At 36.8% G+C, this 17,183-nt stretch overlaps 1 protein-coding gene across 1 annotated transcript in view; it reads left to right on the top strand.

Moving 5' to 3' along the window:
* Positions 1-17,183, top strand: part of CHID1 (chitinase domain containing 1) — a gene marked incomplete at both ends in the record, with an annotated part of 98,604 nt that overhangs the window by 3,716 nt on the left and 77,705 nt on the right. Inside the window, 4 exons of the mRNA XM_079537305.1 lie at positions 94-138; positions 1,459-1,565; positions 3,019-3,080; positions 10,534-10,626. Coding sequence (XP_079393431.1) covers positions 94-138; positions 1,459-1,565; positions 3,019-3,080; positions 10,534-10,626 — 307 coding nt within the window. The remainder of the gene's footprint in view (positions 1-93; positions 139-1,458; positions 1,566-3,018; positions 3,081-10,533; positions 10,627-17,183) is intronic.

Below are 17,183 nucleotides of genomic sequence, written 5' to 3' on the forward strand. Positions count from 1 at the left end.
CTTTGCTACATTAGTTGAAGAGTGCTTCAAAATATGTTGTCCTTGTCAATACATTTATGTTTTAAGAGCTGTTTTCTTGGTAATGTTTGACAGGCTGGATGAAAGATGTCAGAAAAAATTCCAAAAACATCAAAATAGGTGAGCCTATATTTTATGTGTTGTTTTTGTCAATTTTCTTTTGCTGCTAGCAGAGCAAGAGACAACTGTGTTCCATGTGTATTGGAGAGAAGGGAGATTAGCATAGCCCTATGAAATGAAGTGTCTGAAAAGAAAATTATAAGCAGTTAAACTACAGATAAGTAAGCAACTGAAGTGTAGATTCTGTTGGTGCCCGAATGTTTTACCTTGGTGTCTTCTCTCTTAAATCCATGGCCACTGGGTCCTCTTTGGAAGGGTACTCTGCATTTAACATGATGTGCTTACCTGGGGAGTAATCTTGAAGCTTGTTGCTCAGGGATTCCACTCTTTTTATAAAGGAGAAAAGGAATCCAAATCTGAGCCAGATGTCAGTCTTTTCCTGTGCTGCTTGCTTCTGCCCTTGAAGCAGAGACCTCAAGGGATCTGCCACAATGTGTCTGTAGGGAAAAATGGCAAACACTGCTACAGTGATAAAACTGTGCTAAACTTCTTACTTTTGTCTGGAACAAGAATGAGTTGAGGCCGTGAAACTAGTAAAACTCTTCTTGCTTCACAAGGTTGTATGAAACATGAAACAGGTAGAAAAATTGAATGCTCTGTGAGCTATTCTAAATTACTTCAGCTGCCAGGTGGTAACACCCCTGAAATCTCTCTTGACTCTTCTAAAAACCTTGATAGTTAAAAAGGGCTTAGACATAGTTTTGTATGGCATTTCCACCACACATGATTTTCAGCTGTTCCCACAGCAGTTTTCATCACTCTTGTCTGACACATTTTTAACGTCTTAAATGTGTTGTTGGTGGAGGGGGAAAAAAGGGGTGAGAAGTACCCTCAAGCACTGATTTTTTTTCCAAAATTAGGATTTGTCATAGGCTCTTGAAAGGAGCAAAAAGCTGAATATGGGGCTAAATTAGACTAAATTAGAGTTTGAGGTGACTTTTCTACGTTGCTATTCACATGTTAGAAGAAAGGCACAACTTACAGAAGGATTGCTGTTTCATTTTGGTGTTCTTTTAAGACCTTCCTAAGTGGAACTTAAGTTGTCAGTTGAATGCATCTTTTCTTAAAACTGGCATCAGTTAGCTATTAATTAATGTCCGAGTTACCATAAAACAAAGAAGAATGTTCTATGGTGTCAACTTTTCTGTGCTGATGAAGTTAGAGTAAAAAAACACAACAGTCCAAGCGATGAGATATATTGTTTGGTGATTTACCTGCTGGTATGTTCTGTAGAATTATATTTCTGTTTTTGCAGAAATGTTGCAATGTAGATAGTAATTTGTTAAATTTTCGTTACTGATTGACTTCTTTGCTTGATAGTGCCTAGAATTTTGTTTGATGGCTGGACTTACCAGGACTTTGAGAGTGTTTTTGGTAGTGAAGATGAGATAGAAGAGCTTTCACAGAGTATGGTTCTACTAGCCAAGGTAAAAGACTTCAACAGTGCTTTTGAAACAGTGTGACATGGTTTCTGGTTCCTTTTATAAAATATATTTTCTCATTTCCAGTTTTCATCCTTCAAAATAAAGTTCTGTTCGAAATATGAATGAGGCACAAATCTTAACTGTATATTCTAGAATGTGTCCAATTCCTATATGTATGAAATACAGCAGTAAGTAAGTACAGTTAACTGAAAACCTGAAGTGAAATTACTTAAGTCTGATTATCCTAAACCTGTTATCATTGGCAGTTGCACACTTCCACCTGTTGTAAACTCTAGTTGATAAAACCCATTCCAGCCAGCTGATGTGCAGAATAATATCAAAGCAGTAATGGAGAGTTAATAAACTTCTCATGAAGGTCACCTAGTGAGCAGAGTGATTTCTTTAATTACTTTAAAAAAAAACAACAATGACAAAACAGCCAGAAACAGTTATTACAGTTATTGTGTTGGGTTTTTTTGAGGGGCTGCAAAATAATCTTGGGTACAATGAGTGCTGTTTTCTGTATTACACAATTATGTTCAGGCTTCAGTGTACTAGACATAATGAGTCACTTTTAATATGAAGAATAGCTTGCCAGATATCATTTACTGCATAATTTTGTTCAGTTCTGATAAAACAGTTAAGAGTCCAAGGAGAGAAAAAGAGGTTTTCCTTTAAGGAACAGTTACTGTTTGCTAAGACTTCCTTTGGATCCCCTCAGCTTAATGCTTTGGAACAATGCTTCTAGGACTGGACAGACTGCACCCTAGAGACATTCAACTTAGTGGCTGTTTTGTGAAAACCTGCCTAATTACTGTCAGAATAAGAATACTCTCCCTTGCTGTAAGATGTAAATAAATCTTCTGCATTCTAGAGGAAAATGGATGAAGAGGTGAACTGAATACTTTCTTAAAATTTATAACTGCTGCATCAATTTTAGGTCCTCTGTAACAATTAACCTCTTATGGAATGGGTGCTCAAGACCGGCAATATCCTTGATCACAGTAAACAAGCTTCCATAAGAAAGATTAATTTTGGAGATGTTTGGAATAATGACTTTTCCAGTTTAGTATTTACATCTTTAGAGTCAATGGCTCATGACTTTTTTTCCCAATATACATGTAAATGTGTTTCAATCGATTTGCTTAACAACCATATTTCATTAATGGCTGCATTTTTCCCAATAGTTTATCCTGTGAGAGTAAAAGTCAGTCATGCATAACTAATAGAGGTTTTCTACTTTTGAATTTTGGTTACACAATTTGTGCTTCACTTTGACTTCTTCATGAAATGATGCATTTGAGATGAAATTGCTGTAAGAATATGAAGCATGCTCGATCTGTAATACTGCTAGAACAGCTGAACTGATTGTGTGCTTCAATATTTCATTATCTCTGCAAGCATAATGAATAAGCGTGGTGATGAAGTGTATATTGTTGTCAATTTCTTTTTTTAGAATGAAAATTTTGATGGCTTTGTAGTTGAAGTTTGGAGTCAGCTAGGAAATCAAAAGCAAAAGTAAGTATGAGTCTTTAGGATACAATTATAAGAATTGCCTCTTTTACAGTATCTTCTGAAAGTTTAATTAGTCCACGTTGACTTGAATTTGTCATTTTCTATAAATAAATACACTTAACTCGAGGTAACTGAAGATTGTTCCACTTGTCTTAAAACTGTTCTACGTGAACTCAAAGGCTACGTATTAATATTCATAGTGGAATTAGCAGACCACATCAACTTTCTAAATTTCAGTTGTGCAAGATGTTACTGTTGAACAAGGATGAAGAGAGTACCTCAACTGTATGTGTGCTTAGGTGCTGGCATTGGCCTTTATGGTCACACTGACTGGTATGTGTTACTGGATAAATAGCACTGACTTTGAGTTAATTAGGAAATCTTCCTGGATTTTATATTAAGGTCTTTTAAATGTGCTGAAATTAGAATGAAAATCCCCAACCTGAAGCAAACCTACGGAGAAACTGGCTTCCAGTTTGTCAGGCAAAACAGTTTTAGAACTTTGGAGTAGCTGATCTACCTTTTGGTAACTCTACTATAAAGTTTCACAGAGACTGAATTTATTGCATTTGTAAAAACTGAAGGGTTTACCTGTATTAAGTGGTTTCCTCATATGTTCTAATCTATTTTCCTTGAGCAAAAACCCCTTGGCTACCTCAATGCTTTGGACAGACTATAGGTAAAGCAAATTTTGAACTTCAGGAGAAAAAGGCAGAATGTGTGGTAAAATGACTGATTCATTGCAGTATACTGAAAATTTTGGATTAGTTGCCTCAGGAAATTCAGGCATCCATTCCCTAAAACATTGCATTCCTATCATCTCTCCACTGCTTAGAATGAGTGGGAAAAAATAACTTTGAAGAGATTTCTATAGAATACAGACTTTGTTACAACAGACTTTCACCTTTCTTTAAGTAAATAGTAACTGCAAGCCAGAATTTGGGTATAGAAGTCAGTTTATCTACTGCTATTCAGTAAATCTGATGTTTCCCTATAGGTTAACTTAAAATATAAGCCAGACTAATTTTAAGGCTCGCTTAAAGCCAATGTAAGCAAGCTAACAGCAAGTACTGTATTGCAAATGGCAAACAAGTATAAAATGTGTTTTTATTTAACTCTGAGTTGAGTTTATGTTGCAACAGTTCTTGTCCCATCTGCTGTAGTAAAAACTGGCCCTTCTAAGGGAGGTACAGCTGTGTAGTTGCTCAAGCCTTCAGAGCCAGAACGCTATTTAGGCAAAGTACAGAGGTCCTGCTTACTACATATTCAACGTCTTTTAGTTATTGCTAAACAGGAATAGGAAGAGAGGGTGATTCTCAAGGAGCAGAACGGTGAGTGCCTCAGGTTTTCTGAGTCAGTAATGTTTGATTAAAAATGGCTGCAAGCAAGCAAGATTTCAAGATTGTCCTAGCCATAAGTCTGAAAGTATATGTTTGGCAGAAAAACCTGAGTATAAATAAAGGTTATAAACTATTTCTTTTTTTGTCTCTTCAACACCAGTTTTGATTTAAGTGCTTAGCTGTAAACCCACTCGTGTGTTTACCCACCGCTGCCCTAGATGTGGTTGAGGTGACTAAGTCGCAGAATGTCTCTGAGAAGCCAAGCAGTGACAAGCATTCTGAATAAATGCTTTTACTTTCAGATCTATTAATTTGCCTTTGAACAGCAGAGTAGAATTAGTCCTGATAAATCGGTAAGCATGGGCTACCCACCCTTTGCTTTGCTCATCCCTGCTAGGAAGGGGTAGAGCCATGACATCTTCACCCCACAGAGTGGCAGTATTGCAACATGATTCATACATGATCCGTGTCTGCTTTTCCAAAGCGATAAACATCAGTATAAAGCATATTCTTAACAGTGGAAGAGCTGGGGACAATTGATGGGAACGTATCAACACAGAAATGACCCTTTAACCTTCAGACATGTAAAGCGTTAATAGAATAGAAATTATTTGTGCTCCATATGAGGTACTGATATTAACTGTTAGGTAGATAGTGTAGGCTTTCCTGATTCAGATCAGTATTTCTATGAGATACCTTTTTTTTTCTTTTTTTTTTTTTCCTTTTCCTTTTACTAGCTGAACCTGAACTTTTAGAAGCCTGATAACATCCTTACATCATTTGCTCTACCCATTGCATCTTTATATAAGTAGGTAACAGTAACAGTGCTAGCATTGCACAAGGTTTCTGAAGCCTGCAAGGTCTCTCACAAGCATCACTGAGAACCTGTAATCACTGAGGATTTTTAAGAACAAGCAAATTTATCTACTTTCCTTTCAGCTCTTTGCATGTTTCTAGAAAGATCTTGGTTTTTTTTTGGTTTTCACTCCAACATCAGAAACAGATGAAATTTCCTCCTGCAAGGAATAAATAGTTGCATAAGAAGAACTTTCAGTTTCCTGTTTATCCTAGCTGGTACTCCAGAAGAAGTGAAATAGTGTGGTCTGAGGCCCACTGTATCTTCTGTTTACATATTCTTAAGCAGAGCTAGCTTAATCCTTGTTTGTTTTCAAGACTAAGAATGTAGTAATTGTAATGATTCTTATTTAGGGTTAGGATTGCTTTTTTTCCTGCTCCGTAACGCTCAGCAGAAGTCTTAAATTATACCAGTCCTTCATGCTATTTTCTTTTATATAACATTTATTTGTTAACTTACTGTGTAAATTTTGCGGAAGAGAAAGAATTATGTGCCTAAATGTGGCTGCCTGGCTTTATGTTAAAAAATGTAATCAACTTAATTTATGGCTGTTTGCTTTGGGTATGAGGGCCCTGGATGCCTTGGAACTTAGCCAGCAATTCTGCATACATGCTTTGTATACCCCTGGGTGTAAATAAATGGCATTAGATTCTTATATTCAGGTGCTGAAATACCATCTATTCTATCTGAAGAACTTGAATTGTATTGAGATATGTGTGGACCTACGCTGCAGGAGCCTAACACTGATCAGTTCAGGCTCATGTAGAAGTCCAGTACGGATGATTTGAGGTACCCTCTGTACGTACCTTCTTCTTTTCTGTGGTTTGCAAGCATAGAAGCTCCTGATTACTGATATAAGACAAATTTGTGAGATAAATGACTGAATCTAACTGATGCTCTTTTCTCTCATGCTGACAATTATTGCATAATGAAAAAGTACTCAGCTTCATGTCTTTGATTCTAACACATAGGAAATGAGTTTCTAAACAAAAACTTAAATCAGCTGAAATGTCTTGTGCAAATAATACCTCAATTCTAATATATTTTATTGTCCCTTACAGTTCAAACCCGCTTCTTAATTTATTTTTTTTTAATCTAAAAGTTCATTGATTGATTTTACAACAGAATATTCCAAGTTATTTAAACCATGGCATTTCAAGTTAGAAATGCATGTGGTGGAAATTGTGAACTAAGCAGGAAAATTTCTGCTTTCTCAGTTTTAATTATAACAGCCAGACAGGACAATGTCTCTTTTGCTAATATTATGCATGGATTTATTTTTATTTTTTTCCCCAGACACCTGTGGGCACATTCATGCCTTTTTCACCAGAATCTGATAGTATATGTGAAGGTGTACATGTTATTCTGCTTTGTCTGGCATTAGCTGACAGATGGCACTGCCATCACAGAGGATCAATCTGAAAAACACAATTTTTTTTTCACCCACCGCATGCTGCAGGCACTTGGCATCATGCAGAAGATGACCTTCAGACATCTTATTAATGTTGGTAGGAGTATAGGAGCAAAAACCTCTTCTGGCACTTCTATCCTTCATGTTAGTCCCTGAAAAATTAATCTATTAATCAAAGATTTGCCATAATTCACTCCAGTTTTCTGGTATTAACTAGGCAATGAAATGGCACAAAAGAGCAATTTCTTCTTGAAGTAGACAGCTTTATTCTGTCCAATTTTCTTGACAAGGCATAAATTTCAGGGAGCACTGACTATTAACTTACAAAAGAAAGTGGCAGAAGTTGGAAAGTTAGAGAGTTCTGAAGGGTCACGTAGCTGAAGACAAGAATGTAGCAGTATCTTCTGCAGTGCCTTTCAGACAGCCTGACAGCCCACTTTTATGCACTGAAGAGAACTGTTACAAGATGTCCCAAACACAATGGACTGACAGTGTTGGAAAAAGTGAGTCCTGAAAAAATAACTCTTTCTCAAACCTTGGATGAAGGAAATTTGCACATTTTGTAAGGGACAAAATACTTTGAAATTGGGAACATTAAAAAAATAATAATAATAAAAAAAATCAACAAAGAACAAAGCAACCAACCTTCCAAAAAGCAGTGATAATAGAAGGCCTAATAGCATAGGATTGAAGTAGATCTTAATTAGCTCATGATGGTCTTAAAGCTGCCAGTGTCTTAGTTACTACTACGAAGTAAAATTTGACAAGGGTAAAGTCTCCGGTAAATATTTAACGTGGACTTTTCAGAAAGAGTGATTCTATTCCTAATTACCCATACCTCATTATAATTTTTAAAATGTCAACAGTCCTCAAAAAATTACCAGTGACAATGTGGGAAAAGATTGTGGTAGCACACTGGAAAGCACTGCGAGGGCACAGCAAAGTTTTAATTTGTAGCACACAGTCAATGAGCATTCTGTTATTGCTGTTTAGGGGAGGAGGCAAGAGTGCACATTTGGTCTATATAATCTATCTTGGCTGACAAATAGAAGTTAACCAAAAGGAAGTCTTCAGCCATAACCATTAATCCTATTTGATCTGCAGTAGAGATCTCAGGGCTGAGACCTGGCTTGACAGGTTAGTGAGTAGATGTTCACTTAGGTTTCTTGAGTAATAATCTGCAGTTATCCTGATACACTTTCACTCCCTGATCTGGCCCAAGTTGAAGCTAATATATATATATATATATATATATATATATATATATATATATATATATATATATATACACATATATACATATATACATACATATATACATACATATATACATACATACACACACATATACACACACATATACACACACATATACACACACATATACATACACACATACATACACACATACATACACACATACATACACACATACATACACACATACATACACACATACATACATATACACATACATATATACACATACATATATACACATACATATATACACATATATATACACATATATACACACATATATACACACATATATACACACATATATACACACATATATACACACATATATACACACATATACACATATATATATATATATACATATATATACATATATATACATATATATATATATATTTCTGGCCAAGGCTATATTGTTTAGATTTGTTTGGGGGAGAGGAAGTGGAAGCTATTTGGATAGGGTTAGTTTTTTAGTTTATTGTGCTTTGTGCTTTCTACAAAATAAAACAGCAATTCAAACTTTCTATTGGTCCTATATCAGGCCACCAATCTCTGTCCTTCATTTACAGTTGCAGGATTTCTATATGACAGGGTTGCCTACACTGTATGCCTTTCCAATTTAGTCAGAAAATATTTTGTGCAGTTCAGAGGTCATACAAGTTAACAGAGGCATTCAGAAAGAGAAGAGAGATCCTGCTGATGAAGTGATGGCACAGGATAATCTCAATACCAGAGGAACTGATTTCAATCAAGTTTATTTTGTAAGTAGCTTCTCTGACATCTAATAAAGGGTACATTCATACTACTTCAAGTATAATTAGTTAAAAGGTCACTTAGCCATCAGACAAAAATCTGTAGGAAAAAGGGCTTAGCTAGTTTTAACACTGATTATAGTTTTCAGTAAGACTGTGTCATGTGGGGGTTGTGATACATATGGTGGGAGTCAAGAAGAGTCTGTTTAGTTTAGCATTGTAATTTTTTTAATGCTTTCTCTGGAAAAGAATTCCTCCATGCTTAATTGGTTTGTCTGAATAGTGACACTCTTAATACAGAATGCATATTGTGAAGAATGGAATGTAAAGCTGTTACTTCTCAGTAGAAGAATGCTGCAGGTAGACTAAAAGCTGATTCCTATAACTTTGTGTCTCCACTACATGGGAGTTGTTTGGCACAGCCAACTCTCAGATTGTAACCGCAAAATACTGATTATATTGGGAAAGTGATAAAACTTTTTGTTGTTAGAATCTAAGAGTAATGGTTTTTTATAGGATTTCATCTGGCATTAAGTTGTTTCTTAAACTGTTTCAGTGCAAATAAAACTTCTTAATTATTTTGAATAGCGTCTATTCTGTGCAAGTCAAGCATCTTTACCGTGATAGATGATTAAATGGAAGATCAGTGATTTTAGAACAGTATCTCTGGGATGATAATACCTTGATGGGGACTGCAGTGCTGGAAGTAGTCTGTGAAAGTTCTGGTCTAATCCAGTTTGATAAATAAGTGGAGCAAACAACTTAGATGACCTCCAGTGTATAGCCTGCTCTAATACTTGCCACCTGCTGGAATGGGTTGTGAAGTTGCTTTTTACTCAGTTCAAGTTTAAGCATAGCTCTAAACAGGTCTAGAATTCACTGCTGATATCCTTCTGTCTGCATTTTTGGATCTCTGCTGGCAGGTAATTATAGAAGTTGGTGTTTTGAGGAATGAAATGACTTGGAAGCACACAGGATGGCCTTATTTATGGCATGAATTGAATGTCTCATTGGACTCCTTAGATAAAAGTAACTTAAATTTTCTCATTTTCCTAGTCTCTTTTGAAGGATTTGCTATTTACATCACCTTTTGAAAGAAAGATCTCAAAATAGATTACGTGAAGAAAATTTTGGAGCTTATTTTCCTATTGAAATTAGGATGTGGAGATCTACTTTTGAGAAAAATCTTTAATGCATATAGGAGATGATAATTCCAGAAATGGCATTTCCAGGCATTTATTTTGTGGCTATACAGTAAAGTGTTGGGAAACAAATCTATTAAAAAACCACTTGAAACAGCAACAGAAATGTTTCTAAAAACAGGCCTCATAAATACACCTTGAAGATTGCACATCTTGCTGGGAAAACCTCTATGAATTCTCAGACTTTTCTGTAATAGCACAGAGTTAACTAGAACCTATGCAAAAATTGCTTGTTTCAGAACAGTATTTGGTTCTTCCATTGATTCATCCTTTTTATTGAATAGGACTCTAAGGAGTAGCCTGCTCTGATAGCATATATCATATTTACATGCTAACAATGAATAATCATATTAAAATAAAACATTTTATCCCTAAAGTGATCACTGGCTACAATAAAATTAAGACTGCCTCCAGCAGTTCAGTGTTTTTAATCTCATAAGGAGGTAAATCTTTGATTCATCTTTTTTTTTTTTTTTTTTTTTTAAATGCTAAAATCATCCACTAGAAATTGCATTTGGATCTCTTGCCTGCTGCATCTTTTCAATTATTTCTGCTGTTACTGGTAATCTTGCTTTTGTCAACCAGTAAGACTAGTTTTCTGTCTGTCCCTATAACATATGTTTATATTTCAGGGAGTTGATACACTTGCTCATTCACCTTTCTGAAGCTCTGCATGAAGCACAACTAAAACTCATACTAGTCATACCTCCGGCAGTTGCAGCAGGGTAAGTATTCCTATGCAGGCAGCAGGTTGCAGACATGAAATACTTTGTTATTTGATACACTGTAAAATTGAAAGCTTTATTTGTAGCTGTGCTGCTTATATGAGTAAGAAATTCTTTGAGTTTGATTGCTTGATTCATGTTGCACTGAACAGTCTTAGTACTATATGTGAGCATAAATACATCATAACTTTTGAAATCAAAGTAAGTTGCAGGGGGGACTTCCTGTTGTGGCGTTAACCCATAATGTCTAGTGAAGACTTCCAGGAGAACAAGAGCAAAGCAGTTGTGGAGTTTAATGACTTGTTGCCAAGGAGTGAAAAGAATTGTCATAAAAGTAGCACATAAAATAGGTTTTCTGAGCCCCTGGGCATAATTTCACCTATGATAGATAATGCTCGTCTTTAAGCAAGTAAGATTGGACTCTTCTTCTATAATAGGGTTGTGTCTTTTCTAAAATTATTTGGTTTGACTTAGTTGTTCACATGTACAGAAAATGAATTTAGCAATTCTAAATATTATCTTCTTACTAATTACTGTGTTTGTGCAGTGATTTGTATCCAATAGGTGTGCCAGCGGATGTGGATGTGCTCTTTGGTGCACTAGCAGTATTCAGTTCATATCTTTCAGTGTTTATAGCAGAGAGATTTACTTTCTATGTTTAGATTTGTTGGCAGGAAAAAAAGCAAGAAAAACCAAGAACAATGAAATCAAAACATACCTGGAAAATGAGAATATAATTTCAATATACGCAAAAAGAATTTGAATCCTCTTTATATTTTTACACTTTTAAGAAAAGATACTACATTGTCTTCAAGACACATACAGTAAAGCTGTGATTTTTTTTCCTCTAGTTTGTACATCTCTAGTAGTACTATTTCTGGGAAGCCATTGGAAATGCATATTTCTGTGTTTTAGGAGATTTACATCTCACCCTTCCAGGTTTCGCGTAATCAATCAGTGATTATATCCACGTAAGAGTAAGCAGATAGAACTGAAGCCATGTAGGTGGAAGGTGATTCATGATGTCAGTAGAGTGACAGAACTGCAGTGCTGTCATTTCAGACTGAAGCGTAGGCTATGCTAATGTCACAAAGCTTTTTCAGCAGGAGGTTTGCCTGCTATGAACAGAACTACTTGGTAACATTTGTTCATTTTTTGGTACTTTTTCATGTCAAAAAATGCATGGCATCCTTGCATTGTGAGAGTAGTTATATGTTGCCCTACTATGTAGAAGTGCTTATGGTATGCAATAGCATTTCAAGGACATATTGCAAGGAAAGCATTATCTTATAGATAACTGTGACAATATGGGTACTGTACTCCAATATCTCTTTCCTTGTTCCTCAAATTATGGGTCCCTGTAATGAGAGTCTCTGTTATACCATAGATAAGCCAAGTTTAGAAGTGTACATTGCAGTCTCTCAACTCTGAATAAGGAGTACCAAATCCCTGTTAGTTGTTTAAGATGGGCCTTTTCATTGTTTAAGGTGAGGTTTTTGTCATATACTGCAGGGTGACAAAGCATGACCCATTGTAGAGTCTTGCATACACAGAAAGTAGTTCAGAGTGCTACAAATGGTTCTGCTAACTGTAGAATAGGCATCAGATAAGACACATACATTGATTCTACGTCACTTTTGTTCTCTATCTCTGAATTTTACCTGATGGAATGCTATCTCCTTGTGGTTGTGCAATTCTTTTTGGCTTACTGGGCTTGACTTGCTGATAATGGTAACTGGGAAAGGCTGATAATATTTGCATAGTCAGCAGTAAGAGATTTTTCTTCCCACATTTCCTTTTTTCTTCAACCAGCAGCCTTGCATCTGCGCATGAAAGTCCAGTAATGTGAGTTAGTCTTACATGGAGAGCTATTGTTAGGCAATTTTAGGTGAGTTATGAGACCACAAAAAAAATACTGATCACATCTGATTTCTCTTACTGTGAACCATGTAATTTCATGAACAGGCTCTCACAGTCATACTGCTTTACAACAGCACAGTTTTGGGGGGAGTTGTTGGACAAGTTTCTAAATTTCTTGTAGACTGCCTTAATCTTTCTGAGTGTTTACTTTCAAGTTGCCAAAAAGGCTGACAAAAATGGAATGCCTGAACAAGCTTGTAAATGCCTTGGGTATTCTGCAGCTGGCCTTTTCTCTGCAATGATCTCAGGAAGTGTTTTATTGAGTTTTGTGGGGAGGTCCCCCAGCACTAAGGGGGAGCTAAGCACTTCTGCCTACCAGGATCTGTGCAGAGCTTAAATGCTGCCTATTGAAAATATTTAGACAATGTGTACTCAGTGACTAAAAATATCACACTGTTCTGAGAGCCATTCACATTGCCACTATAATTCTGATGACATTTCAGCTGTCGGTTAGTGATATAACCCCCTCTAAACCAAGACCTGACTATAGGATACATGTTTCTTGCCTACACAGAAAAGCAAGCTCCAATGTGATACCCACCTGTTATTTCATTCTTCAGTAGCTAGATGAAATCTGAGTGCAGTTAATTGAGTTGATTGTCTCAAAGTATGATTGAGTGTTTTTAAAATTATTTAAAATTTTTGAATATTATCTGAAATTGTTTTTTTTCACTGTTACATGGTACAAATATTTTATACCTTTCAAATAAAGCAGCTGATGTAATGTAAAATCCCTTTCCTTCCACATGCTGCTGCCTACCAGTTTTTCAAGGGCAAAGAGGAATAAATTATCTGTTAATATTATAGCAAAAGCAAACAAGATTAATTCCGTGTGAATTGGTGAAGCAGTCAGTCAAAGCCCTCTGTTTCTACCTCAGTGCTAGTGTTCATGTTGTACTGTGTGAGACAGTCTTCAGAACAATACTGTGTTTCTAGGTCACTGTGGCATTAAGAGAGTAGATTCAAGTCTCTGAAAACATCAGACTCTGTACACTGTGTATTGCCCCCCCCCCCCCATATGGTTTGTTCCCCATTCTTTTCCATGCTCTGTATTTTCTCCTATCTTTCCTGCTTCAGAATATGCAGCTTATAATTCTGAGGCTGTTTGGTGTGTGGCAACACACAAAACCTTGTCATGCACCAAATCCAGTTCAGGCCAAGAAAAGTCCTGACACCATACTCTTGCTAGATCACTGAAGTATTTATAGGACAACAGTCCTGCATGTGATATTCCTTTTTCTTTGTTGCATCATGTAAGTCTGCAACCTCTTCTAGACAGCACAGTAGAATGAGGAGGTGGTAGAAATTATAGCATTTACATAGAACGTTGAGGATATTAGAAAAGGGAGCTTTTGATCAGGATGAGGCATTACATGTTGCAGTTAGATAGAGCTACTGGGCAGCTGTGTTGTTCCTTATTATCTTAGTTGTTTTTGTGTGGCTTTTGAGAGCCATTTGTGTAGCTAGTAAAACAGGACCCTCAGGAAGGTAGGCTTTCTCTGTCAAGAAAAGGTTGATGGGTCATTCAGGTTGCTTCATAATATAAAAGTTTAGAAGCTTCATAATCCATTGATGGCTTTACTGTGAAAATGAAAGCTTTTTACTATTGAGAAGGTTCTAGAAACTGAATGACTATTTTGGTTATTACCCAATGAAGCACTGGCACAGATGTCAGTAAACTAAAGAGCGATACGCTTTGTACTGAATCATTACACCATTTGTACTGAATCATTACACCATAGTAACAACTTCAGTGCTTCTTTAGAAATACAGACACAGAAACCAAATTATGAAAAACCAATCCCTGCTCATGAGAACTTTTGCAACATTAAAAAACCATTAATAGTCATTCTTGGGATTTTTCTGGAACACCATGGGGTCATATAACATAACAGAAAGTATAGCAACAACAGCAGAGCAGCAAGGTCCTAGGCTACTACAGCAAATAAAGACTTGCTCAAATGCAACAGTCATAGACACAGAATTAAAGGAAAGAAATTGCTTACCTTCAAAAGACTTCAGGTAGGCAGGGATCTCCAACAAGATACTCCTTACCTCCACTGCCAACCCTTAAATGAGCTCTGGGAAGGGGTGGATCCTGGCTCCACTCCTTCCAGTCACTCAGGTGCATTGCATACACCTGAGCTCCCCTAGGATGGCCCTCCCTTCCCACCAGGTCCTCAATCACTAGTTCAGGTTATGACTTAGCATTTCTGCTGCAGTTAGTACACCTTAGTGTCACATGAACATTCAGGGGTGATAACAGAAATACTTTGAGATTCTCCTGCCGTGGTTAAATCAAAAATAATGAGAAAGAACTAGGTCTTCTCTCCTGCCTGTCACTTATTCTAATCTTTCATGCTGCTGTCTTATGATTTGCATTTCATACTGGTATTTCCTTTTTAAAGCAATTTTCTGTTCCTGTTAATTGTGATGTTACAGATAAAGCAAAGGAGAACACTTAAAACCTTTTTTCTGAAACGCTTTATCAATCACTTGATCAGAAAAATGCGTTTAAAATGCTAATGCATGCAGAGGTAAAATTTAAGTAACTGCTGTTAATAGTGGTTACAATGAGGTGCATTCACTTCCTTTGGCATTTGGGAGCATGTGGAAACAGCACAAACCTGAAGATAACTGCTCACTGTGACACCTATTACTATTACCAGATTCATTTTCATACCCAGAATGACATAAGTCTGTTCTGTTTAAATACAGTCACAGTCTAACTTTTGTAGATCCTAAAGCAGGAGTGGAAGCTGCTGTAAGCTCTCTGCATTCATGTTTTGTTTTGGCCAAGATTTTCTGTCAGTAACTGTATCTTTCCATGCTGCTTAGCAGTCTAACACTGCGCTGAGGTTTGGACCTCCTGTAGCTATTGCCACTCCTGTAGCTGTGCTGAATATTGACAGGCTAGGGGGTTCACAGTTCCAAAACCTTTGTGAATTGGGATTCAGGGCTGCCCTGCTAGAGATGGGAAGAGCTGTCTATCCAAGGTGCAGTTTTTGACCTGGAACATATATTACACTCCTGCTCCTTGATGGCTTTGTTCTGTAAAGGGGTAGTAAAGTATTTCTGTTTCCCCGCACTTGAAAATAACAGTCATGGATTATATGAGAGGATTGAAAGTTCTTGTTCCTCTAAACAAGTTTGTTTCTTTATGTATTCCCAGTGTTCTTGGGATATATTCATAAACCTCTATGCAGGAGAATCACAGAATCGTAGAACTGTAGAGGCTGGAAGGGACCTCCAGAGATCATCAAGTCCAACTCCCCTGCAAAACAGGCCCCCTACAGCAGGTTGCACAGGAAAGCATCCAGGCGGGTCTCGGATATCTCCAGAGAAGGAGAATCCACAACCTCTCTGGGCAGCCCATCCAGCACTCTGTTACCCTTACCATGGAGAAGTTCCTTTGCGTGTTGGTAGCAGAACTTCCTATGCTCCAGTTTATGGCCGTTTCCCCTTGTCGTGTCTCCACAGACCGCTGAAAAGAGAATAGATCAGTCACGTTCTGTTAGATTAATATTGTTATGTAGGACATCTACCTTGGTCTTCCATTCTTGTCCTTGTACTGTGGTAACTAGAAGAAACACTTCAACTTCTTGGGTAGACAGGAAGTCAAAAACACATCCATCATTTATGGAAACATCCTAAAATATATACAATCCACAGTTGCTTTAAAGCTTATAAATATGTTGGATTTAATGATAAATGTAAGAAGAATCCTGATTTTATTTTTTCTGCCTTTACTTTTTAGACAGTAGCTGTGCGTGGAAATCCTGATTTACAGGATAAGAAAGCTTCTACTGAAATGTGCTTCCCGTTGTGTATTGAATATCTTATTTTTTGTCTCTTGATTTGAATTTTAAGACTTACACAGGGTTGAAGCATCCTTTAATGCATCTATATCCTTTATTTGCTGGAGTCACTGTAGACCGTTAACCAAAAAGACAGCAAAAGGCATGGAAATAAGTACCATCAAGAATCAAATAATATCTCTGAGTTCAGCAGCTGGCAAAGGACTGATAAAGGAGACGTGGAATATCCTACCCAGCTGGGATCCTAGGAGCTGAAACATTATTTCTTTTGTGTTCTACCCTGATTAAAATTTAAAGAGAGTGCATAGTTAAATGTAAGCAGTTTATTTAGGAATTTGTAATTTATACTCCTTTGATATGCATTAAGATCAAAGCAGTCTGGCAGCAAACACTATCTGAAAAGAGACACTTTTAAGAGCTAAAAATATCAGTTTGCTTCAGGAAAAACTGTCTGGAAAATGCATCGTTGTGCATGAGATCACTTGTATGGTGCAGGAAGAAAACATATTGGGTCATTTGTTTAATTTTTTGGATGCAGTTTTTGCAAGCAACTTAAACTAAGAGATCCACTGTCTGATGCTTGCTTGCATAACAAAGTATCCTGTGAAGCCTTTGACTTTTGGTTTGCTTTCAAAATGTTCTGAACTACAGGAAATCCTCACAAGAGGGGGAAAACAGCGGACATTTCATCTATCTGTATAGAGCATTTAAAAATGCATCTGTTTACGGCACTGTCCAGAGAAAGTTATACTAGTATAAACAGTGAAATGTCAATGCATGTAGAGGCTGATGGGGAGGCAGGAATCCAACAAGCTTTGC

The sequence above is a fragment of the Tetrao urogallus genome, assembly GCF_951394365.1.
Source record: "Tetrao urogallus genome assembly, chromosome: 6".
NCBI classification, from domain to species: domain Eukaryota; kingdom Metazoa; phylum Chordata; class Aves; order Galliformes; family Phasianidae; genus Tetrao; species Tetrao urogallus.